This window comes from Mobula hypostoma, chromosome 3 (genome assembly GCF_963921235.1).
Source record: "Mobula hypostoma chromosome 3, sMobHyp1.1, whole genome shotgun sequence".
NCBI lineage: Eukaryota > Metazoa > Chordata > Chondrichthyes > Myliobatiformes > Myliobatidae > Mobula > Mobula hypostoma.
Genome location: NC_086099.1, coordinates 180,317,276 through 180,344,589, shown reverse-complemented (window position 1 = coordinate 180,344,589; position 27,314 = coordinate 180,317,276). Strand labels below are relative to the sequence as shown.

Sequence of the window (27,314 nt, the reverse complement as noted above, 5' to 3'; positions counted from 1 at the left end):
GTGAAATTTGTTAACTTAGCAGCAGCAATTCACTGCAATACATAATATAGAAGAGGAAAAAATAAAATAATAATAATAAATAAATAAACTAATTACAGTATATGTATATTGAATAGATTAAAATTTATGCAAAAGAACAGAAATAATATGTATTAAAAAAGTGAAGAAGTGTCCAAGGGTTCAATGTCCATTTAGGAACTGGATGGCTGAGGGGAAGAAGCTGTTCCTGAATCGCTGAGCGCGTGCCTTCAGGCTTCTGTACCTCCTTCCTGATGATACACTTATGCATTTTGTAAATAGTTGAAGAATTCAGCTGGTGACCACCCCTTCTCCCAGTGTAGAAGCAGTTCTCCAAGTGGATTTTTTATGATCTTTTCATCACTGACATTTTTTCTCAAGCAGCTAAGAATTCCAACTAGAACTCACCACACAAAACAAACAATTCACAGTTCAGTAGATCAGGTCAACGGAGGGCCAGAAGGATAAATCATTGTCCTGCATCACAACTCTTTAACCTCAAAGAGCAAAGATACAGATTTGAAACGAACAAGAGATTAGAGATGTGGAGATCTGGAACAACTTACAAAATTGTGGAGGAAATCAGAGGGTCAGACAGCACCTATGGAGAGGAGTGCTCAATCAACTTTTCAGGTTGAGACACTTCATCTGGAGTGAAAGATAAAGGAGAAATAGCCAATGCAGACAGGTAGAGGGAAGGGTTGGAGCAAGAGCTGGCAAGTGATAGGTGGATGCGGGTGAGGAGTGGTAAAAGGCATATGGGGGAGGGGAATGTGGAGATAATGTCGGAAGCTAGGAGGTGTAAGCAATAAAGTGCTGAAGGTGATGGGATCTGACAGGAAACTGGAACATGGAGTCAAGGGAGGGAAATGAGGAAAGCAGATGGGAATAGTGGGGAAAGGGAACCAGTGGGAGGAATATATGGGTGAAGGAGTAACCATAAGACCATAAAACAAAGGAGCAGAAGTCGGCCATTCGGCCCATCGAGTCTGCTCCGCCATTTTATCATGAGCTGATCCATTCTCCCATTTAGTCCCACTCCCCCACCATCTCACCATAACCTTTGATGCCCTGGCTACTCAGATACCTATCAATCTCTGCCTTAAGTACACCCAATGACTTGGCCTCCACTGCTGCCCCTGGCAACAAATTCCATAGATTCACCACCCTTTGGCTAAAAAAATTTCTTCGCATCTCTGTTCTGAATGGATGCCCTTCAATCCTTAAGTCATGCCCTCTCGTACTAGACTCCACCACCATGGAAAACAATTTTGCCACATCCACTCTGTCCATGCCTTTCAATATTCGAAATGTTTCTGTGAGTTCCCCCCTCATTCTTCTAAACTCCAAGGAATACAGTCCAAGAGCGGACAAATGTTCCTCATCTGTTAACCCTCTCATTCCCAGAATCATTCTAGTGAATCTTCTCTGTACCTTCTCCAACGTCAGCACATCCTTTCTTAAATAAGGAGAGCAAAACTGCCCACAGTACTCCAAGTGAGGTCTCACCAGCGCCTTGTAGAGCCTCAATACCATGTCCCTGCTCCTATACTCTATTCCTCTAGAAATGAATGCCAACATTACATTTGCCTTCTTCACCACCGACTCAACCTGGAGGTTAACTTTAAGGGAATCGTGCATGAGGACTCCCAAGTCCTGTTGCATCTCAGAATTTTGAATTCTCTCCCCATTTAAATAATAGTCTGCCCATTTATTTCTTCTGCAAAAGTGCATAACGATACACTTTCCAACATTGTATTTCATTTGCCACTTCTCCCAATCTATCCAAGTCTCTCTGCAGACTCTCTGTTTCCTCAGCTCTACCGGCCCCTCCACCTATCTTTGTATCATCAGCAAACTTAGCCACAAAACCATCTATTCCATAATCCAATTCATTGATGTACAACGTAAAAAGCGGCCCCAACACGGACCCCTGTGGAACACCACTGGTAAACGGCAGCCAACCAGAATAGGATCCCTTTATTCCCACTCTCTGTTTCCTGCCAATCAGCCAATGCTCTATCCACAGATGTAACTTTCCTGTAATTTCATGGGCTCTTAGCTTGTTAAGCAGCCTGATGTGTGGCACCTTGTCAAAGGCCTTCTGAAAATCCAAATATACAACATCCACTGCATCTCCCTTGACTAGCCTACTTGTAATTTCCTCAAAAAATTGCAATAGATTTGTCAGGCAGGATTTTCCTCTAAGGAATCCATGCTGAGTTCTGCCTATCTTGTCATATGCCTCCAGGTACTCCGTAACCTCATCCTTGACAATCAACTCCAACAACTTCCCAACCACCGATGACAAGCAAACAGGTCTATAATTTCCTTTTTGCTTCCTTGCCCCCTTCTTAAATAGCGGAGTGACATTTGCAATCTTCCAGTCCTTCGGAACCATGCCAGAGTCTGTTGACTTTTGAAAGATCATTGCTAATACCTCCGCAATCTCCACAGCTAATTCCTTCAGAGCATGAGTGTGCATTCCATCTGATCCAGGAGATTTATCTACTCTTAGCCTATTCAACTTCCTGCGTACTTTCTGTGTCATAATTGTGACTGTGCGCACTTCCCTTCCCTGACGCCCTTGAGTGTCCAGTATACTGCTGATGTCTTCCAGAGTGAAGACTGATGCAAAATACTCGTTCAGTTCCTCTGCTATCTCCTTATCTTCCATTACAATTTCTCCAGCATCATTTTCTATCAGTCCTATATCTACTCTCACCTGTTTTTTACTCTTTATATACTTGAAAAAGCTTTTAGTATCCTCTTCGATATTATTTAGATTAGATTATGAGGACATGCAGTCCTCTTTTATTGTCATTTAGTAATGCATGCATTAAGAAATGATACAATATTCCTCCGGTGTGATATCACAGAAACACAAGACAGACCAAGACTGAAAAACTGACAAAAACCACATAATTATAACATATAGTTACAACAGTGCAAGCAACACCGTAACTTGATGAAGAACAGGCCATGAGCACGGTAAAAAAAAGTTCAAAGTCTCTCGAAAGTCCCACATTTCACGCAGATGGGAGAAGGAAGAACACTCTCCCTGCCATGCCTGACCGAAGTCTGACTCTGAGTCGTCCGAAAACTCTGAGCCTCCGACCAGCCCTCTGGCACTGAGCACCATCTCTGCCGAGCGCTTCGACTCCAGCCCCGGCCGCCAGCAGAAGGCAAAGCTGAGGATTTGGGGCCTTCCCTCTGGAGATTCTCAATCGCACAGTAGCAGCAGCAGCGAACCAGTCATTACAGAAGTTCCTCCAGATGTTCCTCCGTGCTTCTCATGGCTGTCTCCATCAAATCAGAATTGTGCACAGCCCCTATTTAACAGATACGATATCATTTCACTGGAGAGGCTGCGCGCGCTGCGTCGCACCACCATCTTCTCCTCCCTTGAGGCTAGCTTCCTTTCATAGTTCATCTTTTCCCTCTTAATGACCTTCTTAGTTTCCTTTTGTAAGCTTTTAAAAACTTCCCAATCCTCTGTTCTCACACTAATTTTTGCTTCCCTGTACGCGCTCTCCTTTGCTTTAACTTTGTTCTCGTCAGCCACGGTTGCATCCTTTTTCCATTTGAAAATTTCTTCGTTTTTGGAATATATCTGTGTTGCACTTTCCTCATTTCTCGCAAAAACTCCAGCCACTACTGCTCGGCTGTCCTTTCTGCCAGTGTCCCTTTCCAGTCAACTCTGGCCTGTTCCTCACTCATGCCACTGCAATTTCCTTTACTCCACTGAAATATCGACACATCAGATTTTGGCTTCTCTTTCACAAACTTCACAGTGAACTCAATCTTGTTATGATCACTGCCCCCCCCCCCCCAGGGATGCTTCACCTCAATCTCTCTAATCATATCTGGACCATTACAAACACCCAATCCAGTACAGCCGATCCCCTAGTGGGCTCAACAACAAGCTGTACTAAAAAGCCATCTCACAGACATTCTACAAATTCTCTCTCGTGAGATCCAGTGCCGACCTGATTTTCCCAATCTACTCGCATGTTAAAATCCCCCACAATTATCGTAACACTGCCCTTCTGACAAGTCTTTTCTATTTCCAGGGTAGGGTGGGTAGAAAAAGGAAAAGAAAGAGTATGTCATCATGTTATAGACTATTTAGGTTGAATATAAGGTGCTGTTCCTTTAGTTTGCATTAAGCTACAACCTGGCAATAGAGTAGACCAAGGAGTGGAAAGGTTTATGGAGGAAAGATGTGGTGGAGATAGATGAACTGAGGAAAATTCAACTTTCCCCTTCCCAATCTGCTTTTCCATTCCTCCTCACCCGGATTTACCCACTGCCTGCTAGCTCTTGCACTATCCCTTCCCTCCACACTTTAATACTGGCTAGCTCCCCTCTCTCTTTCAGTCGAGATGAAGACAACTGGACCAAAACATTGATTGTCTGTCTCTCTCCACAGAAGCCACCTGAGCCACTGAGTTCCTCAGTATTTTACATGTTGCTAAAGATTCAGATTAGTTTATTGTCATGTACACCTAGGAGCAATGAAATTCCTTGATTGCATGAACTCATCAAGAAGGCAATGATGAAGAAACAAAATAGAGAGAAAAATTCCTGAAAATATGGGGACTGGCTACAACATATGTACGTTTTCAATTCATAGCTCTTTCATCTTAGATACATTTCTATTGATCTTTGTTTTTAGTAGCTAAATACATAATGACCTTTTTATAATGATAGATGGATTGGAAGTCACAATATCCGTTTTAGTACCCACATCATCCTTATAATCAACAAGAGGAGGCAGATTACACCTGCAAGCAAATACATAAAAAATTATAATTAATATTGCATAATATAAACTTGCCACTTGCATGTACATCATAAAAACAGCAAGTTAATGGGAAAAAATAAAATAAGCATAAATTTTTCATCAGACTAGCAAAGACGACTGATGTGATAGATTGTAATTTAAATTATTTAACAATAAATGACTCAAATTTTGTAATGAAGTCATCATTAACACCACATTTATCGTTGAATTGGCAATAGGCCTGAGAAAATTCTAGTCAGAGGTGATTTTTAAACCAAATGATTATCTCCAGTAGACCAATGTTTCTGAGGCAAATGCAAGCCACATTTTGGTTCATACCTGAATACAAAGTCAGCCCGATCTATTTCAGTTCCACAACTGCTGTTCGCTAAAATTCCAGCATTTCCAACAACAGAGCAGTGCTTTAGTTTTTTAAATGGTACTGTCTAAACAAAATCAGTGACATTGAATTAGATTCTCTCACAATTCTATCATTTCTTAAATTCTGCAGAAAACTGAATTTGCATACATGTAATCAACCTCAAGGGATTATTTTATAGTACATTTAAAGGAGGAATACCAGGGTGAGGATGTAGGAAAAAGTCATTTATCCTCATTATGTCTTAAGACTCATTTCAGAGACAAAATTAAGACAAAAAACCTACAAATTATCTGAGTGCAGTTTAAAATAATTGTATTTGAAACAAATTTTATAGGTTATTAACACTTTCTTATATTCAATGCTGTGAAGCAGTCCTCACCATTAAAATGGTTAACTTAGACAGTGAAGCGTTCTTTTTTACAAGTGGATAATTAATTTTAAAAATGTGATCCAAGACATACATGTACTGCTGAGATGGGAATTTTACAAGATAATTATTTAATACATTGAATTTATTGCATGCAGCTACAGCTGGGAAGTGAATAAAATGTGTTCAATGGATTCAATTGTGACTTCAGCTGTAACTCCAACCAAAGCACGTTTCCCCTCTCACAACAGGTAGATATCTACACACTTACCCAGTGGATTACATACTTAAAAATTATCAAATAAAGAGTGAAAGTGAAGTGGCAGGTATCAGTAAGATTTACAGCAAATATACAAAATAGAATACAACACACATAAACAATGCTGGTGAACGCAGCAGACCAGGCAGCATCTATGGGAAGAGGTACAGTCGACATTTCGGGCCTACAATAATGATGTTGTTTACACATATACAAGTATACAAAATCAGAACCGCTTAGACCATGAAAGTGGTATTATTAATGGGAAATAAGCAGACGCCTAAGGTCTACAAACAATATTTTGCATTTTACTAAAAGCTCTGTGGCTAGGTCTTAAAGAAGTAGATGCGTGATAGTGGATGCACTGTTTGTGATCTTCTGACAGTTCCTGAATTCTAGGGAAGTTTAAAAATTCAAAGATCACACACCGTTATAAAGAGTCTGAATTTAGAAAACAGGAAACAGCAGACTGGTCGGCATAATATGTCAGTTGAAAACTTCTGATAACGATAGTTGAGGAAATGAAGGCTGCTTGGCGAGTATTAAACTAAATTGCTCCAGAGTAAACACTGAATGACAGAATTACCTGTACTTTCTTATCCAGAACTCCTTTCTGATATAACTCCTACAGCTTTCCAAGGGGACAAAGCACATTAATTCCTTTCCTACACTCATGGCTGACATGCCCTACTATATTTGGGAACCAGTGAGCATCTTCCTATAACTAATTTTGTCTGGGATTCGACTCACATTCTGCAACACTAAGAGAGGAAGAGAAAATTCACTGAATGAAGCTATGGGGTTGAACAATAGAGAAGGCAAAAGGTTTTTATCAGAGCTTTCCATTTCATGTCCCTGTCCTGCATTTCCTACCTACTATCAATTGTGGAACAGGTAGCTGCAGATTGTTGAAATACTTATTGATTCACAGAATGAGGGTGTGGTCCTCTGGTTTGCATTTACCATGTCATGTTAATCAGCTCTTCAGAATTGCACTTCAAAAGGCAAATAAGAACAAGTGTAAAGCAATTTAACAGGACACTCTTTATGAAAGGCAATTCTTGTTTTAATAATATAATAAAAGTCAATAATGTAGTAATGCTTAGAAAGTATATTGTAGATATTAACTGATCTAATTCTAAACTTTGAAGGTGTTATGCTCCTATTCGAAGATTAGCTTTTTTTGTCTCATATACATTCAAACAAACAGTGAAAGTCATTGTTTGAGTCGAATCACATCAGCAAGGATTGGGCTCTGCAGCCCACAAGTATTGCCAGGCTTCCAACGCCAACACAGCATGTGCACAACTCTCCCATCTGAACCGAACATCTTTGGAATGTGGGAGGTAACCAGATCACCCAGAAGAATCTAAAGCGGTCACAGGGAGAACATGTGAATTCTCTACAGACAGCAGCTGGATTCGAAACTCGATCTTACAGATAGCACTCTAACAGCGTTATGCTAATCATTGTGCTATAATGCTGCTGTATTCTATACAGTAAAGGCATCCGTTAGTCTTGCGAGACCATGGATCTGCGCCTGGAAAGTCTTCACTCTCCAGGGTGCAGGCCTGGGCAATGCTGTATAGAACACCAGCAGACGTCCATGCTGCAAGTCTCCCCTCTCCACGACACCAATGTTGTCCAAGGGAAGGGCATTAGGACCCATACAGCTTGGCACCAGTGTCATCACAGAGCAATGTGTGATTAAGTGCCTTGCTCAAGGACACAACACGTTCCCTCGGCTGTGGCTCGAACTCACGACCTTCAGGTTGCTAGTCCAATGCCTTAACCACTTGGCCACGTGCCCAATTCTATACAATTCATCATGCTTACATAAAGTCGTTAGTTCAATGCATCATAATCTTCCCTTGATATTTTTAGTAGCCAATTTCTTTATGCTTAAGTCAAATTTTTGGCTTCCTTCCATGCAGAATGCACTTGAATTGAAAGTGAAATGTTAATATTCCTTACTAAACATGATTATCACTAAATTCACTCTGCAAGGGTATGTTACGTACCCCGTAACTGGGTTGCCAAACCAGCAGAAATGGACCACTTAGTTGGAGTCTGGATTACTGGAACTAAGAAAGTTTTATTAAAGAAATAAGCAACACAATACTCTAATAGTAAGGATATAAATGCAACAGGTTAGCAATGAATAAACACACATGTACACGGAACTATGATATAGGATCAATCAAGCTCTATCGCAGTCTGGGGGTAAATGATCAGTTTCAAGTGACGCAAAGTTCAGTTCAATTTAGTTCAGTTCAGTTCGCAGTAATCACTGTTGTGCCATTGGAGAGAGAGAGAGAGAGAGAACGAATGAATATGCAAATCGGATTCCAAACAGACCTTCGATATTCCTCGCGGGTAGCTTTCGGGCGAGCCTTTTGTAATGTCTTCTGAGGTCACCAACTGTGACCCCTCCGTTTCAGATACGATCGTTCTTCTGCAGTGAACCCGGCACCCAGGCAAGGGCGAACACACACACCAGGTTCCCGCCTGACCGTATCTTTCCACCCTCTGCGTCTATGGCTGGTCTCGCGACCAAGCCTCCAAACATCCCACCAACTTGTGGGGGCACACCACTTCCAGGGTCTTGTTACCTCGTGGTGTCGTGTGTCTGTTGCCTTAGCGAACCTGTCCCTTTTTATCCCCCTGCTGGGGTATCGCCTGTCCATCAAACTTCAAACAGTTCAGGGTTCAAAGCCACCGGTCTCTGACAATACTCGGAACTGTGTCTCCTTTTCGTTAATCCCTCTTGTCTCTCATTAACATTTCTGAATGTTCCCCCATTGTCCTCTTATCGGCACCAATCTTCTGATAATTTGGTCTGTCGTCACCCCCCTATCCTTCAAAGGATTTTTACTGGGGTAAAAATATAGTCATGAATACACTATCAGATACACACAAATATACATGTTTATCAGCTATTTGGCTAATACAGAGACTTTTAAGTTGTCAACACCTGACAGACAGTCAGCAATCACATTTTCTGTTCCTTTTATATGTGTTATTTTAATAATCCTCTAAAACCAGGCTCCAATTTAGAAAATTTCATAGTGGCCGAAAACACTAATGAATTGTGATCAGTGTAACTTCTCAGTGGTTTTCACCCCAGACACAGATAACAAGGGTCATCGCATACCAACTTAGCATTCTTTGGCAAGGGCTTAGTAAGAGGGTGGGTACTATCTGCAAAGTTGTTTTTTTTCTGCAAAACTTCTGATAGTACCCCACCATCTCCAAGAACCTTCTCAGGGCTCTCTTGTCTGTCGGGGTGGGGACTTCAGAGACAGCCCGCACCTTAGCTTGCATCGGAGCCAGCTGCCCCTGTCCTACCACAAATCCCAGATAAGTGACCTTCGCGTGGCCGAACTCACTTTTTGCGAGGTTCAATGTCAGACTGGCTTCAGACAGCCATTTAAACAGCTCCTCTACCACCATAATGTGCTCCTCCCACGTGTCACTCCAGACCACTACATCGCAAATATACACTTCTGTGTTCTTTAGCCTGTTTGTCACTGAATTAATCATACTATAGGGGTGTTGCTCACTAGGCTGACCTGATGTGGCAACAACTCCATGTCCCAGCTCTTTGCATCGCCTCGGGACATCTGGACCTACGTGGGCATGCCGTTTAATTAGCTCTCTTAGTGGGCCGCTTTGTTCGGGGATTAAGGGAGAGAAGTCATCAGCAAAGTCAGTCAACACAATAGAGTTCTCCCATCTGGTCAGCACCACACTTATCTTTTCAAAATGGGTTTTCCCCTTATCAGGTGGCAACCTAGCCTCATTAATTTTCATGATATCACCAGCTAGATCTGTTTTCTGATCGTGGTGAGCTTTTAACATGTTAATAGCCTCTAACTGTGTTAACTCACGTCTACAATAGTCAATAACATCCTTCCTTCTGTGCAGCCAGTAAAACTCTTTCATGATTCCCACTGTTTTCCTCCCCACAAAATGTCCACCTGCCGACTGTTTTCCTCCCCACAAAATGTCCACCGAGGGGTATCTTGTGGACCAGGTTAAGAATCTCATCCCCATAAATTTTTGGCACCATCCCCCATTCCTCATCTGCGGGCACGGCACTTGGTCTCCCTTTCTTCCTTAGCACTCCCTCCTCCACACAATAGCCTACTGGCTCCCTTTTTAATTCTGCTTCAGAGAGAGCTGTCTCCGCCGAAACCCGCAGCTCCTCGTCTTGCTCCTGCGTCTGTACAAAGTCCTTCCTTGCTAATGCTAAGTCTGCCTCAACTCCCTCACTTTCTCCTGTTTCACTACGCTCCTTCTTTTCACTTTCTACCTTCCCCTGGTACAAGGCTGGTAGAAACGTCTCAGCTAAATTTACTTTGGCAGCCTTCCTGGACATACGCCGAGTCACTGCGCGAACGGGATAAACCTGTGAGTCCATGGGCGGGGCCTCAATGCTGGCAGGCTGACCTGTCAGTTTTACTGCTGAGAACACATTTCCCCCAGCGAGGTCATTACCGAGCAAGACTTCCACGCCTTTCATTGGTAGTTCGGGCCTCACCCCGATCGTGAGCGGTCCAGAAACCAAGTCGCTTTTTAGGTGTATCTGGTGCAAAGGTACTGCCTCAGTCCCTTTCCCAATGCCTTTTATGACCCTGACTTTCCCAGTCTCGGTCTCTGAGCTAAAGTCTAACACACTCTTTAATATCAATGACTGACACGCTCCCGTGTCTCTGCAGGTCCCCTCCTTCACCGACACCAATCTGGTCGAGATAAACCTCTTGCGCACTTCCTGAACTTTATTAGCCCTCTCCTCTCCTAGCGGTTTGCTTACCAGCTCAATACAGCCAGTCAGAACCGCCGCCTTTCCTTTTCCCATCTCCTTCTTTGGGGCAAAGCACCTGGACGCAAAGTGTCGACTTTCCCACAATTATAACATACGACCCCAGGAGACTTCCTACTAGACTGCTCCCAGTCTACCTTATCCTTCTCACTAGTCCCCGGCTTACTTTCTGACTTTTCTGGCAGACTCTCCCCGCCGTCCTGACTACCCTTCTGGTAGCCTTTACTCGGGGCAAACTTCGTTTTATGTGTCAACGCGTACTCATCCGCTAACTTAGCAGTTGCGGCTAAAGTGGCTGCCTCTTTCTCATCTAGGTAGGGTCTCATACCATCAGGGACACAACCCTTAAATGCTCAATCAGGATCAGCTGTAGCAGTCTGTAATAATCCCCATTTACCCCCCTCGAGGCACACCAACGCTCACAATATGTCTGCATCTCAAGGGCAAACTCTAAATACATGCAGTCCCACTGCTTCCTCGCATTCCGGAACCTCTGCCGGTATGCCTCCAGGACCAACTCATAAATCCTGAGGATGGCCTCTTTCACCACCTCATACCTCTGGGCATCTTCTGCGGACAAAGCCGAGTAAGCTTGTTGGGCTTTTCCTTTAAGTACACTCTGAAGCAAAACAGCCCACTTATCCCTCGGCCAGTCCTGACTTGCAGCAACTTTTTCGAAATGGAGAAAGTACCGATCCACATTGGTATCGTCAAATGGGGGAACCAGCCTAACCTCCTGGGTCGCCCTGAACCCTTCACCTTGGTTCGGCATGGGCCCTTGCTCTGCCCTTATCTTTAACCTCTCCAGCTCGAATTCCCTTTCCCTCTGCCTCTCTTCTCGCTCCAACTGCCTCTCTCTCTCTTCTCGTTGTCATTCTAACTGTTTCTCTTCGTGTTCTAGCTGCAGTACCCGGAACTTGTGCTCGAGTCTCAATTTTTCAAGCTGCACCTGTACTGCGTCTCCATCAGGTTCTCCAATAGATATCACCTCCAGCTTCCCTTGGGGAAACACACCTTTAGACACATAATGCTCTACGATAGCTCTGTGTATCTCTTCTTTCCTCATTGTCGACTTCCCCTTAACAAGATTCAACCGTTTGGCCACAGCTGCCAATTCCACTTTCCTGGCATCCTCTAATGCCTCCGAGGTCGGCATCTTTAGAAATTCCTCAATCTCCATTTCTGCTGTTTGCCTTTTCTTTCTTTTGGGAATTTTAACCCAATCAATTTACCCCGTCCCAAATTTAGTGTTCGAAATCGCAGACAAGAACCCCACTTATGTTACGTACCCCGTAACTGGGTTGCCAAACCAGCAGAAATGGACCACTTAGTTGGAGTCCAGATTACTGGAACTAAGAAAGTTTTATTAAAGAAATAAGCAACACAATACTCTAATAATAAGGATATAAATGCAACAGGTTAGCAATGAATAAACACACATCTACACAGAACTATGATAATAGGATCAATCAAGCTCTATCGCAGTCTAGGGGTAAATGATCAGTTTCAAGTGACGCAAAGTTCAGTTCAATTTAGTTCAGTTCAGTTCGCAGTAATCGCTGTTGTGCCGTTGGAGAGAGAGAGAGAGAGAACGAATGAATATGCAAATCGGATTCCAAACAGACCTTCGATATTCCTCGCAGTTAGCTTTCGGGCGAGCCCTTTGTTATGTCTTCTGAGGTCACCGACTGTGACCCCTCCGTTCCAGATACGATCGTTCTTCTGCGGTGAACCCGGCACCCAGGCAAGGGCGGACACACACACCGGGTTCCCGCCCGACCGTATCTTTCCACCCTCTGCGTCTATGGCTGGTCCCGCGACCAGACCTCCAAACCTCCCACCAACTTGTAGGGGCACACCGCTTCCAGGGTGTCGTTACCTCGTGGTGTCGTGTGTCTGTTGCCTTAGCGAACCTGTCCCTTTTTATCCCCCTGCTGGGGTATCGCCTGTCCATCAAACTTCAAACAGTTCAGGGTTCAAAGCCACCGGTCTCTGACAATACTCGGAACTGTGTCTCCTTTTCGTTAATCCCTCTCGTCTCTCATTAACATTTCTGAATGTTCCCCCATTGTCCTCTCATCGGCACCAATCTTCTGATAATTTGGTCTGTCGTCACAGGTACTACTAATGATCCTTGATATTTACACTTGCCACATGGAGAACTTGTTGGACTAGAAACATTCTGTTTTAGAAAATTAACATGAACAAGCATGTGGGTGAAAACATGGCAGATGGAATAAGGAGATATGTGAAATCATCCACCTTGACACACAGAACACAAAACAGTGACCTATTTGGAAATGATTATCTTTAAAGGTACCTTGGTGTCCTTGTACACACGCTATTAAAAGTTAATGTGAAGATACAGCAACCAATTTGAAAAGCAAATTGTATGCTGGTCTTTATTACTAGGAAATTTGAGCACAGGAGCAATGTTATCTTACTACATTTATAAAGGGCTTTGCTGATTCCTCATCTGGAATATCATTTACAGTTTTAGTAACATACCTTTAAAAGGGATGTACTTGCTCTGGAGGGTGTGCAGTTAATATTCATCGAACTTAATTTTCTTGTTGCTGTATGAGGAGTGATTGCACAGATTCAGCTTGTTTTTCTCCAGAGATTAAAAGAATGAGAGAAGAATTATTTGAAGACTGAAGTATTCCTGCAGGACAAGACAGGCTGGATGGAGTGAGGCCATTTCCACTGGCTGAGTAATCAAATATTAATCTTAGGACTAAGATGAGTAGAAATGTTTTCATCTGCTGATTGTTTATCATTGTCTAGGGCTATGGAGCCTCAGTCGTCAACTTCACACAAAAGAATAGATTTCTGAATATTAACAGATATGGGGAAAGGTGTGAGAATGGAGCTGAGGAAGAAGGTTTGCCATGATGAGTAGTGGTGCTGCCTCAGAGGGTCAAACAACCAATTTCTGGTTCTTTGGTTACGTTTTCGTGCTCTCTTGACATTCCATGGCATTTGCATCACGGAATTTCCCGATATCAACATAATACTGCTCATACTGTTCACCACTGACCAGATATCTACTCCGATCATCTAGAACTGGAGTATCCTTTGCCTACCTCCATTTGAATTAACCAGAACTTGAATTGCCAAGAGCTGTGCATTAGTGCTGCCAAATGATTTTGCTAAATGGAAAACAAACTATATTCTATGATAAAATACTTTAAGTTTATGTGGTTACAGTAACCGTAAGACAGTAGCTGACACTAGGATAGCCTTCCCTTTCTCACTGACCCTGTCTGCTACAAGATGAACATTTGCCTACCCAAGATGTTAATTCATGAATGACTCCAATGATAGGTAAGGATTCCTTTCCATACAGCAGTGTTTCAGTAGCTGCCATTTAATACTTCTAAGATAAAAATACTCATTAACAGTAGAAGTAGCCATAAACATGAGACATTGCATATCTTTCTTTGATCTAAAGCTAGGTTTTCCACTGCTTCTGGTCTGCCACTGTGTACAACACTCTTCTCCTTCTCTGCTAGCATCTGAACTAGTTGTTTGATTCAATTTTCATGCAATAGTCATAATTTTAAATTACATTCCAGATGTTTAAACACTATTCCTGTTGTTTCATGAACCCACTCTTTCTTGGTGAACCAAGATATTGAGCTGAAATGCTATATGTACGTATGAGATAAAACTGCATCAAAAGTTAGTGCCACAATAAAAGCACCTAACACAGAACATAACAGATTGGAATAAAGATAGTTGACCAGCTAACAATTTCATTATTTATTTCCTGATAACTCTAATAAATAAATTAGGGAGGACATATCTGCAGTATTGCATACAACATATTTAAAGCAGGAAGTTAATGTATTTGAACCGGTTAAGGTCATTGAACTAATACCACAGGGAGAGCTTGTTGCTTTTTGAGGAAAGCTTGGCCAGGCTAGGCTCATGCCTCATGTATTGACAGGAATTTAAATTAGATATTTCAGACAAAACTATGTGAAGCCCTCGATTTAAAGTTGCAAATAAAGTTTAGTGTAGAGAAATTTAAGGTGAAGCCTTTTTTGTAGGAAGAAAGAATAACATTCTTAAAGGGATACAGGGGCAGAGGGTCCTGTGGATGTGGGTCAACACATTCTAGAAAGAAAATGCAAGTATTGGAGAGTGTCTGCAGGAGATTTCTCAGCATGGTCCTTGGGATAAGGGACCCATTTCTGGGATGAAAGTGTTTGGCAGGTCACGCAGAACCAGTGTAAAGTGAAAAGAGTCAGTGTTTCTAACTAAGAACCCTTGATCAGAACAGGAAAAGTGAGAAGATAATTAGTAACTGACTTTCTTTCCACAGATGCTGACTACTGTTTCCAGTACTTTCTGTCTTAATTTCAGATTTCCAACAGCTCTACAATTTTAACCAAAGGAATTATCTGTGATAAGACTAAATTTGTCAAGGCAACAATCATCTCAAAAATTGGCATTTAAAAATTGGAAGAAAAATACCATAGAGACAAAATGAAACATAAAATGTTGAAATAAAGTCACAGGTACATCTTCATAAAAGTCACCTGGAACTGTTAAGCTCAGCACTAAGTCCCAAGGATTGTGATATCCTTAATTGGAAAATGAGATGCCCGTTCTCAAACTTACATTAGGCATCATTGGAACAATGTAGAAGTTCCACAGTCTGCATTTGATTTCTCCACAACAGCAGCACCAAATGGAATAAGTTCAACTCGAAGAAATACAAATTAATTGTTGCTTCACATTTAAGGATTGTTAGGATCCATGGATGGTGGGAAAGGATGAGGTAGAGAGCAAGAGATTCATCTCCAGCATTTGTGGAAAATGCTGTGAGAAGTGGAATGGTTGGTAAATTGGAAAAATGAACTATGGAGTTGTGAGCCCTCTGCAGTATACAAGATTTTAAAAAATGCGGCGCATCTTACACTGACTCTTAATTCATGCATACTTGAGTAAATTATCACCTACCTTAGGAAGTAGATTGACAACATCTTCTGTAATTCTAAAAATTCTTCGAGGTTCTGCACTATAACTGATATTTGTTCCCAATGGTGAATTGTCCTGAGTGACAATAAAATTTTGACTTGCATTGCAGCACTTTTGCAGCTGTGACCTGGAAGAGAAAACATTGAATCACAGAAGCAAACAGCACAGAACCAGACCCTCTTGACCAACCTCACCCAAGCCAACCATTCATCACTCTGTGTAAAACTATCCCTCAGTTCTCATTCCAATGCCTTTCCTCTCACCTTGAACCTGTGCCCTCTAGTTCTATACTTTTCTCCTCAGGGAAGATGTACTCGGGACCATTTATTCCATCTATAGCATCCATGATGCCTGTTTCTACTAATCGTTAGACCCATATCTAATGCCTCGACTTTCTTTTTTACAGCTGCGCAGACCAACCATCGCTCTGAGCAGAAACATTTTCACATGGTCTGAAAACTGCACAGCATTTTAATAAAACATTATATAAAAGAAAGTTTCAGCTACGTGGCAACAAACACTATGTGTGCGGGAACATGGTTTTACCGCATCTCTCACTGTCCTACTGCTCAGTGGTAAGACCTATCCTGGTTGGTCCTCCCAAACTGCCACACCTCATACTTGTCTGCTTTAAATCCTATCTGATGTTTTTCAATCCATTCTCCCAGCTGGTCCAGATCCTGCTGCAAACTTTGATACTCTTTCTTGCTGTTCATTTTGCCCCCAGTCTTGATGTCATCCACAGATCTGCTGATCCGGTTAACCACATTATCATCCAGATCATTGATAAAGATGACAAACAATAATGGACCCAGCACCGATCCCTGGGACACTTCATTAGTCACAGGCCTCCAGTCAGAGAGGCAACCATATACTATCACTCTCTGCCTTCTCCCACAAAGTCAATGTCTAGTCCAATTTACAGCTCATCTTGAATGCCAAGTGACTGAATCTCTTGACTAACCTCATGTGCAGGACATTGTCAAATGCCTTGCTGAAGTCCACTGCCTTCCTTCATCAACTTTCCTGGTAACTGCCACAAAGATCCCTCTATGATTGTTTGGACATGACCTACCATGCACAAAGCCATGCTGACTATCCCAAATCAATCCCATAAATCCATAAGATATATGAGCAGTATTCGGCCATTTGCCCATTGAGTCTGCTCTGCCATATCATCATGGCTGACCCATTTTGCGTCTCAGCCCCAACGTCCTGCTTTCTCCCCATATCCCTTCATGCCCTGACTAATCAAGAATCTATCAACCTCTGCCTTAAATACACCCAGTGACTTGGCCTCCACAGCTGTCTGTGGTAATGAATTCCACAGATTCACCACTCCCTGGCTAAAGAAATACCTCATCTTTTTTTCTAACCGAACTCTACTCTATTCTGAGACTATGGCCTTTGGTCTTAGACTCCCTCACCATAGGAAATATCCTCTCCACATAGACTCAATGGAGTTCTTTCAACATTCGATAGGTTTCAATAAGATCATCCCTCATTCTTCTGAATTGCAGTGAGTCAAGGCCCAGAACCGTCAAACACTCCTCAAATGACAAGCCTCTCAATCCTGAAATCATTTTCCTGAACCTCCCTTGAACCCTCTGCAATGCCAGCACATTCCTTCTTAGATAAGGGCCCAAATACTGCTCGCAATACTCCAAGTGAGGCCTAATCAGTGCTTCAACATTGCATTCTTGCTTTTATATCCTAGTCCTCTCGCAATGAACATTAACATCACATGGCTGAACCTGCATATTAACCTTTAGGGGATCTTACACAAGGACTTCCAAGTCCCTTTGTACTTCAGATGTTTTGAATTTTCTCTCAACTTAGGAAACAGTCTATGCTTTTATATCTTCTGCCAAAGTGCATGACCATACACTTCCCGACGCTGTAATCTATCTGCTACTTGATGCCCATTTTTCTAATCTGTAAAAGTCCTTCTGTAGCCTCTCTGCTTCCTGCCCCTCCATCTATCTTTGTATCATCCACAAATTTGCCACAAAGCCAGCAATACTGTCATCCAAATCATTGACATATAATGCAAAAAGAAGGTGTCCCAACACAGACACATGTGGAACACAACGAGTCACTGGCAGCCAGACAGAAAAGGTTCCCTTTACTGCCTCCTATTTTCCTCCTCCCAATTAGCCAATGCTCTGTCCATGCGAGGTTCATTCCCTAATATCATGGGCTCTTAACTTGTTAAACAGCCTCATATGTGTTACCTTGTCAAAGGCCTTCTGAAAATCCAAGTACACAACATCCACCAATTCTCCTTTGTCATGGTTATTCTTCAAAGAATTCCAAAGCATTTGTCAGGCAAGATTTTCCCTTAAGGAAACCATGCTGACTGCGGCCTATTTTATAATGTGCCTCCAAGTACACCGAAACCACATCTTTAACAATTGACTCCAGAATCTTCCCAACCACTAAGATCAGATTAACTGGCCTACAATTTCTTTTTTTCTGCCTCTCTCCTTTCTTGAAGAGTGGAGTAACATCTGTAATTTTCCATTCCTCTGGAACCATGCCAAGATCAATTGATTCTTGAAAGATCATTACCAGTGCCTCCACAATCTCTTCGGCCACCACTTTCAGAACTCTTGGGATATACTATCTGGTGCAGGTGACTTACCTATCTTTAGACCTTTCGGTTTCCCAAGAACCTTTTCCCTAGTAATGTCATCCACACACACTTCTGCCCCCTGACACTCTCGAACTGTCTATGCAAATACTCATATATATGGTCTAGCTATTGTCCAATCCTCCGGAATCACATCTGTTGTGAAGGTTGATTTAAATATCTCTCTAAGGACCCCTGCAATTTTTGGACTTGCCTCCACAGGGTCCAAGGGAACACCTTCTCAGGCCCTGGGGATCTGTCCATCCTGATTGCCTCAAGACAGCAAACATCTCCTCTTCTGTAATCTGCATCGGGTCCATGACTGCGCTGCTACTTTGTCTGTGTCAAGCTCCCGAGGAAATACTGTTAGCCAGAAAGAACTACAGTCTACAAATCAGTAAGTTTAAATGATTCAAGCACAGCAGAAGCAAATGGGCCTTTACCTTTGGTCTTGCCATTAGGAAGGAGATAAAAGCTGCCATTTTATGAAGGAGCTCTGTGTCTCCCTTTTGTGAGCTGAAGTCTCTTGGCTTGATCACTGTTTTAAAGTTGACACAATTATGCTCCAGGTAATGTGCCGAACTGGGGATAATTTCCAATTAACAAGTGAGGTGTTCTTTAGTTGGATATAACATGCAGGTTTTTGAGTCTTGGGGTCTGTATTTACCCTGCGTGCTTCAATCTGTTTGCTGATTGAGAAGAAAGAGCCATGAATTACCGATTGCTGCTTGCTGGGAAGAGGGCAATAAATGGATGCTGGCTTGGTGCTGAGCCAATAGAAAGGTGTTAAAGGTCAGACACATGACCTATAGCCAATGACACTGGAATGTAACATTTCAACTGGTAAGGAATGAAAAGCAGAGATTTTCTGATAAAAGATAGAGATGGCACTGTAGGAGATTCAACATCGTGGATGTGAGGTGCTCCAAGGACATGGAGATTCGAGACGGGACTACGAGGAACATATGGTCAGCAGCAAAGAATTCTTTTAACTGGTATTACCCTTTCTATTCTTTGACTGTTCATGGAAGGACAGGAATACTTAGTAGGTCTGCACACAGATATTCGTTTGTGTAAGTTCACATGTTCTTCCGTTGAGACAATAAAGGTATTTGTTGGTAGTTACAGATTCTCACTGTGCCTCCTTGATTATTATAACAAGGGGTGGTTTTTGTAACAATACAGATGCAAGAAATCAATCTAAGATCTCCCACATCTCTTTCTCTCCAGCATAAATTACCTTTCTGATCTGCCAGTGAACTAATTTTGTCCCTTGCAATTCTTTTGCTCTTAACATACAGTATACTTTGAATCCCTTAGGATTCTCCTTCATCATGGCTGCTAGAGCAACTTCATGCATTATTTTAGCTTTCTGATTTCTTTCTTAATTATTCTCTTACATTTCTTATATTACTCAAGTTCCTCATTTGCTCCCACCTGCCTATACCTGCGATGCACCTGCTTTTTTCTTAAACAGGTCCTCAATCTCTCTTGAAACCAAGGTTCCCTAAACCTGTTATCCTTGTTTTTTATTGTGACAGGCACATATAAGTTTTGTACTCTCAAAATTTGGTTTTGAAGGTCTCCCATTTTCAACCCCTTTTTCCCGCTTTCTCCCTGTAAACCATAATCCATTACTAATCAAGAATCCATTAATCTCTACCTTCAATACAAACTTTGACTTGGCCTCCATAGCCCACTGTGACAAGATGTTCCACAGATTCACCAACTCCTGGATGAAAAGATCCCGCCGAACTCAGTTCTAAAGGGTTAACCTTCATTAAAAGAAGCATCACATAATATTGTTTGTAAGACACGTGGACAATGGTCTTGTAGTAACTCATAGACAAACACTGGATGATTAATGTATCATTCCACACATCCATTCCCTATTTTTCCTGAAACGAAGGAGGTTGAGGGGTGACCTTATGAAAGTTTATAAAATGATGTGAAGCATTGGTAAGGTGGATGGCCATAGCCTTAAACTAAAGGACATCAGTTTATGATGAAAGGAGAAATATTTAAAGGGATGCTGAAAAACAAGATTTTCCACTCTGAGAGTGGTTGCCAGAGGAAGTGGTGGGAATAATTACAGAGACATTTTCAGGTACATGGGTCAGAAAGTTTTAGAGGAACAGTTCAGTTTTAGATGCAGTTCAGTTATACTTCAGCAATACTAAACTTTGCAAATTACCTCAAATTCTTCTGTTCTTCTATGTTCTTCACCCATTTGCAATCCTGAAGTTGCTTGAACAGTTTAATAAAATCATCCTCAGTAAACCTAAGAGCATAAAATCAAATGATGTAGAGTTGAAAGGTTTGCAGATTCTCATGATATAAGCGACAGGCAAACACAGTAAAAGTACATCTCAATAGTCAGATTTTAAGACTGGGACTACTTAGGTCAAGTGTGTTGCTAAATAAATAAATGAAGAAAATTAATTGATTAACTAGTTGAAGCCAGCCTGCACCACATATAGGGGAGGAACATTCGCTGGAGTAGTTGGCAGATTTCAGTGAGGGCACCTCTAATAAAGTGCAGACATCTCACTGACTGTTCTTCACTGAGCTCTAGATGGTGTGATGAACCCCTCGGTTTATCTTGCTGTGGCCTGTCATTTTTAAGACAGAGTGCCTGAGTGACGTCAGCCGCCGACTTTCTTGGCTCCTGTTTGATTCTTACTAAGAGAGAGAGAGGGGCAGAGCCATGGGACTCTGCAGCTTGTTTTGATTTAAGCAAGGACACTCACTCACACATGGTCTGTCGCAATGGAGTCAGACAATGGAAGGAAGCTGGTAACTAAGGGGTCACTGGTTGGAAGTTCCGAGTGCCCACAAGGGTGGGTTGAGTATTGATCCAGCACATCGATAAGTGGCTATCACGTTGTGTGATTGGGGCAACCTTGTGGAATCTACCCATGTGTTAACCCTTGCCTGGGTGGTAGTTCCTTTTGAAGACAGTACCCCTGTGATAAGCTACTATTGGTGATAGTTTGTAAGTGGATTTGGAACGATGATGGGTAAAACCTATGGCGATTGTTACCCTGTTTTCCACCGTGGAACCTGTGGAATACGATATAAAGGCTTCTCTCGACATTCACCTTGGATTACAAATATCTCTCTCATATCCTTTAATCTGTGGATGAACTGATCTTTTATACCTTACCATCTCAAGATTTTAAGCCTGGTGCCCCCGGAGCTCAATAGTTTGGGAGTTATATTTACTCATTTGTATACTCATAACACCGCTAACTTTTGATTATTCTTGTTTAAGTTGCTATATTAAGTAGATACTAATAATGATCGTTTTAACATCAAAACCAGACTCCAGGCGTGGTCTATTGCTGCTGGTTCATTTTAAACCATTACGGGTACGTAACAATGGGAAAACTGTTCCTACAATTTTGATTATTGAATCCATGTCAACTATCAAGCACACATTTACACTAATCATATAGTAACCACCACTCTCGGATAGGCTGAGAGGGCAATCAGACCTGGAGAAAGAGCCGGTACTTAACTCAAATAATTACAGCATCAAATAAGTCAGGTAACTGTACCACGAAGGCAGTTTTGTGACCAAGCTTCAAATTTCACAATGACGTGAAAAGACAAAATGACTTTATGAACTTAAAAAAAAATCAGGCAGTGAGATAAACAGTATCTCACAGAAGGAATTGTCCATATCTAGGAACAGATAGCAATGGACTTTGCTCAAAACCAAAAGAAACTCGGGGAGTAATGAAACAACACAATGACACATTCGTCTATTGTAAATCTGTCTGCTTAAATCTATTTTCTTCACTAAAACTTGTAGTTGTCTGTCAATAATAGTTACAAATCTCAACAACAAGTAACAATCATGGTCCTGCTGAAGGGTCTTGGCCCAAAACATTGACGGCTTATTCCCCTTTATAGAGGCTGCCTGATTTGCTGAGCTGCTCAGGCATTATGTGTGTGTTGCACAACTATGGTCATACCAAGTGTAAATTCATGTCCAACAACTTTGGAAATGTCCAACTTATTACTGGAGTGAAGTTCATTCATCAGACGACAAAATGCAGGTAGCATTTCCCATCAAAATAGCTTTTAGCATAATGGTCAAAACAGCAAACTGGCTGACTTCCAAAAGACTATAAAAATAGGAGCAGAATAAGGCCATTTGGCTCATCGAGTCTCTCCACCATTCCATCATGGCTGATTCATTTTCCCTCACAACTCAATTCTGCCTTTGCCTGTGACCTTGATGCCCTGACTAATCAAGCACCTATCAACCTCTTCTTTAAATACACTCAATGATTTGAGTTCCGCAGCCATCTGTGGCAATGAATTCTACAGACACACAATCTTCTGTCTAAAGAAATTCCACCTATTGAAATGAACGTCCCTCTATTCTGAAGCTCTGCCCTCTGGTCCTAGACTAACCCAATACAGGAAACAACCCCTTCACATCCACTCTATCTGGGTCTTTCAATATTCAATATGTTTCAATGAGATTCCCTCATTCTTCTAAATTTAGTGAATACAGGCCCAGAGCCAACAAACACTCCTCATACATTAACCCTTTCAATAGAGTAATCATTATCATGAACCTTCTCCAGACACACTCCAATGAAAGCAACCTTTGCTTAGATAAGGAGCCTAAAACTCCAAGCGCAGTCTGACCAAAGCCTTATTAAGCCTCAGCATCACATCCTTGCTCTTATATTCTAGTTCTCTCAAAATGAATGCGAACATTGCATTTATGTTCCTTACCACAGAGTGAACCTGCAAGTTAAACTTTAGGGAATCCTGCACGATAACTCTCAAGTCCTTTTTCATCTCTGATTTTTGAATTTTCTCCCTGTTTAGTAAATAGTTTACTGAATCGCTCTAGCAAAGTGCATGACTATATATTTTCCTGTATTATATTCCATCTGCCACTTTTTGTCTAAGTCTGTCCACGTCTTTCTACAGATTCCTTGTACCTACAAAAACTACTTGCCCCTCCACCAATCTTCGTATCATCTTTAGACTTGGCCACAAAGCCATCAATTCTGTCAAAAAAATAATATTGACATATAATGTGAACAGATGTGGTCCCATTACCATTCCCTGTGGAACACCGCTCTTTGCTACCTTGCAGTCAGCCAATCTTCTGTCCATGCTGGGATATTTACTGTAATTCCACAAACACTCATCTTGTTAAGCAGGTTCATGTGCGGCAGCTTGTCAAAGGCTTTCTAAAAATCCAAGTAAACAACACTCACTGACTCTCCATAAGACCATAAGCATAGGAGCATAATTAGGCCATTCAACCCATCGAGGCTTCTCCTATACTTTCATCATGATTGATCCATTACTCTCTCAACCCCATTCAATCACCTTATCTCTATGACCTTTCATGTCCCAACTGATCAACCTTTACTTTAAATATACCCAGTGACTTGGTCTCCACAGCCACCTATGACAACACATTCCATTTATTCACCACCCCCTGGCTAATGAAATTCCTCATCTCCATTCTAAATGAACATCCCACCAACTTTATCTGAGCCTTTCAACATTCAATAGATTTCATTCAGACACCACACGCCCCCTTCATTTTTCAGAACTCCAGTGAGTACAGGCCCAGAGCCATCAAACACTCATAGGACAGCCCTTTCACTTCTGGAATAATTTCTTCAAATTCTTCAGAACCTTTTCAAATGTCAGCACATCCTTTCTTTCATCAGAGGCCCAAAACTGCTGACAATACTCCAAATGCTGCCTGACCATTGCCTTATAAAGCCTCAGCATTACATCCTTGCTCTATAGTCCAGTCTTATTGCAATGAATGCTCACATTATATTTGCTTTCCTCACCACTGACCAAACCAGCAAGTTAACCTTTTGGAAATCCAGCCAAGTCTCTTTGCACCACAGATATTTGAATTTTCTCCTTTTAAAAAATAGTCTACACTTTTATTCCTTCTAACAAAATCGAAGCCCATACACTTCCTGACACTTGATTCCATCTGCCAATTCTTTGCCCATTCTCCTAATCTGTCTAAATCCTTCTGCTGCCTCCTACATCCCCAGTACTACCTGCCCCCAACTATCTTTGTATTGCCCACAAATGTGACCACAAAGCCACCAATTCTGTCATCCAGAGCATTGATGTATAACATAAAAAGTATCAGTCACAACACTGACTGCTTCAGAATACCACTAGTCACTGGCAGCCAATCAGAAAAAGCATCCTTTATTTCCACATTTTGCCTCCATCCAACAAGCCGATGCTCTATCCATGCAAGTATCTTTCCTGTAAAACCACAGGCTCTGATCTTGTTAAGCAGCCTCATGTGCAGCACCTTTTCAAAGGCCCTCTGAAAATCCAAGTGAACAACATCCTCTGATTCTGCTTTGTCTATCACAATCAGAATCAAATTTAACACCTCTGGCATACGTTGTGAAATTTGTTGACTTTATGGTAGCAGAACTATGAAAAACATGATAAGTATAGAAAAAAAACTGAATTTCTTTAAGTATAATGTGGCAAGCATTTGGTCCATAATGACAGATGACGAAGCTCCTTTAACTCAACCATCACTTTTATTGTGATAAACACAAAAACAGACCGGGAGCTGTGACCCAGGAGAGAAACCACTCAGTCACATACAGATGGGGGAGGTGATTATTACACATCCTGGTTGCAGTCAGTGTGACCCACAAAGACACATGTGAATAACTGTATAATCTGAGCTAAAATGTAACAATAAATGAACTTGAACACCCAACCATAATCCCATGAAAGCATTTTAATGCAAGAACAATAAGTAGATAGATAGATAGATATACTTTATTAATCCTGAGGGAATTTTGTTTTTGTTACAGCTGCACCAACCAAGAATAGAGCGTAAATATAGCAATACAAAAAACCACCAACAATCGAACAACAAAATGCAAACTATGCCAGATGGAAAATAAGTCCAGGACCAGTCTATTGGCTCAGGGTGTCTGACCCTCCATGGGAGGAGCTGCACGTTTGATGGCCACAGGCAGGAACGACCTCCCATGCCGCCAAGTGTTGTATCACGGTGGAATGTGGCCGAAGTCCAACAGTAAAAAGATCAATATCCAGTCTGCAAACTCATTCCTCGCTCGTAATATGACCCGGATTGCACCATCTGTTGTTAACCAGATCAGTAAGCACCCAACTCCTTTACGCTTACCGCTCTCAGTGCACTTCCGGTCAGCCGGAACGGTATGACCCACTGAACTCCTCTTCTCCATAAGTCTCTGCATAAATAGCACTGCTCATTAGGAATGTTAGGGTGGGCAGTCGACCACACTCTCCCCACCAGAAGGGTCATATGTCCCCAGCTACCCCAGAGTTCACAACAAAGTTTCTAAGTCCTGGTGGTCGCCGACACTGCTGCCTGGGGTGCTATGGGGTGTCTGTAGCTCACCCAACGGAGGCATTATTTGGTGAGGCAAGAGGCAGGACAGCTGGAGTGTCACATCCTTCCTTCAGCTTTGCTCGGTCGGTGGTGGTCGAGGGCCTATACAGTGCCAATTGATCCCAGTGCACACAACTGCCTTCTAACACTCAGGTAACTGCACCCTGTGTAACACATTGGAGATGCAGTCGAGCACCTCTCCTGGACGCTTCCAGTGACTTCTAAGCTTGGGGGATAGTCCTTTCTCCCAGAAGGGGCAGTAGACCCATACTGGGGCCCCCACCAGGTTCTGCCCCACTGGCACCCCAGACTGGTGGGCCAGCCCCCTCTGGGACGTGCAATCATTGCAGCAGTGCACAAACAGCTCCACGTCATGCCTGTACCCAGACCAATAGAAGCGTTCATGCAGCCTGCCCGATGTCTTTGTCACCCTGAAATGTCTGGCCGCCACCAGCCCATGCACTGACTGCAGCTCTCCAAGAGACAGCCAGCTGCAAGAGATGTCTGTTGCCATCGAGAAACTGCCACCACCAGAACAGCAGCCCGTCGCGCACATCCCGCGTGCCCCACTGGTCTCTGGATCCGGGGCCGAGACCTCCCACCACCTCAGCCACCATCCCATGCTCAGCCATCCCCTCTCCCAGGCCAGCACAGGATCGCTCAGCTGCTGGTCTACGGTGCGGAGTTCTACCTCACTGCCAGCTGTCACCTGAAGTGCCACCACCACCGCCTGCCCTTGGTTCCGCTTTGTTGCGTTGGGCCACTGCGGGATGTTCTGCACTGCTGCGGGTTGCTGGGAGATCCGTGGTGGTTGTTGCTGCCCCTGTTGGGTCCGCTTTTTGAAGCAGCCCTGCTGGAGAGCCACGGCTTCAGCACTGAGGTAGCGTGTCGCCTACAGCACATCCACACGGGCCCCCCAGCAGCACAGTATGTCCAAGTCAATGATGCAGGACTCCCGGGTGTTTGCTAGCCATACCTTGTGCTCCACTCTGCTTTTCCCCCATTGCAATGTACAGCCATCTCTTCCCTCTCACCGCCGCAATTGCTGGTGACTGTAGTCAGCTCGATTGCCGTTGTTGTCCACCCAGGTGGAGATGGCTGCTCCATGCTGGAGGCAGATGATGAAGATGATTGACCCAGTGCCCAGCAATGCACGACATTCATGTCCCCCACAACACAGTCCACGTTTAGGCCTCGTTCTTTACCCAAACAGCTCACTTAGGGAGGCAACAATGGAGGAATTCTGCTGGAGTTCTTGGACAGTGCTGCCCCTTGACATATCCCGATGGCTGCACTGGGCTGTGGAGTGGGGCTGGTATAGGGCAGTTCCGGGCCACATGGCCTGCCTCACCATACCGGTAGCAGAGATCGCTCCATGGCACACAGAGGGACCTCATGGGCTTCTTCTCATCAGTTTTCTCCTCTGCCTTGTGACACAAGCCCAGGCTCGCGGCATGCAGGGTGACGCTGGAACACCTTCGGGAGCTAATAGTGCTTCTGTCCTCTCCACCGCTGCCAGCCGCCTCGGCCAGCCACGATGGTGATGACAGGCAAACACGCTGCTGAAAGTGCTCCAGCCTCAGCACCTTTGCAACGGTGTGGAGTGCAAGCTCTTCCTGGGCTGCAGGAGGGAGCT

The 27,314-nt window shown here is 43.0% G+C and overlaps 1 protein-coding gene across 1 annotated transcript in view; it reads right to left on the bottom strand.

Annotated features, from left to right (window-relative positions):
• LOC134343764 (alpha-2,8-sialyltransferase 8F-like) overlaps positions 1-26,842 on the bottom strand; it is a 31,609-nt gene extending 4,767 nt beyond the window's left edge. Inside the window, exons 1-6 of the mRNA XM_063042504.1 lie at positions 26,693-26,842; positions 26,062-26,570; positions 20,453-20,539; positions 15,609-15,753; positions 5,144-5,250; positions 4,716-4,805 (exon numbers count right to left, since the gene is read on the bottom strand). Coding sequence (XP_062898574.1) covers positions 4,716-4,805; positions 5,144-5,250; positions 15,609-15,753; positions 20,453-20,539; positions 26,062-26,570; positions 26,693-26,842 — 1,088 coding nt within the window. The remainder of the gene's footprint in view (positions 1-4,715; positions 4,806-5,143; positions 5,251-15,608; positions 15,754-20,452; positions 20,540-26,061; positions 26,571-26,692) is intronic.
• Positions 26,843-27,314: the final 472 nt, after the last annotated feature.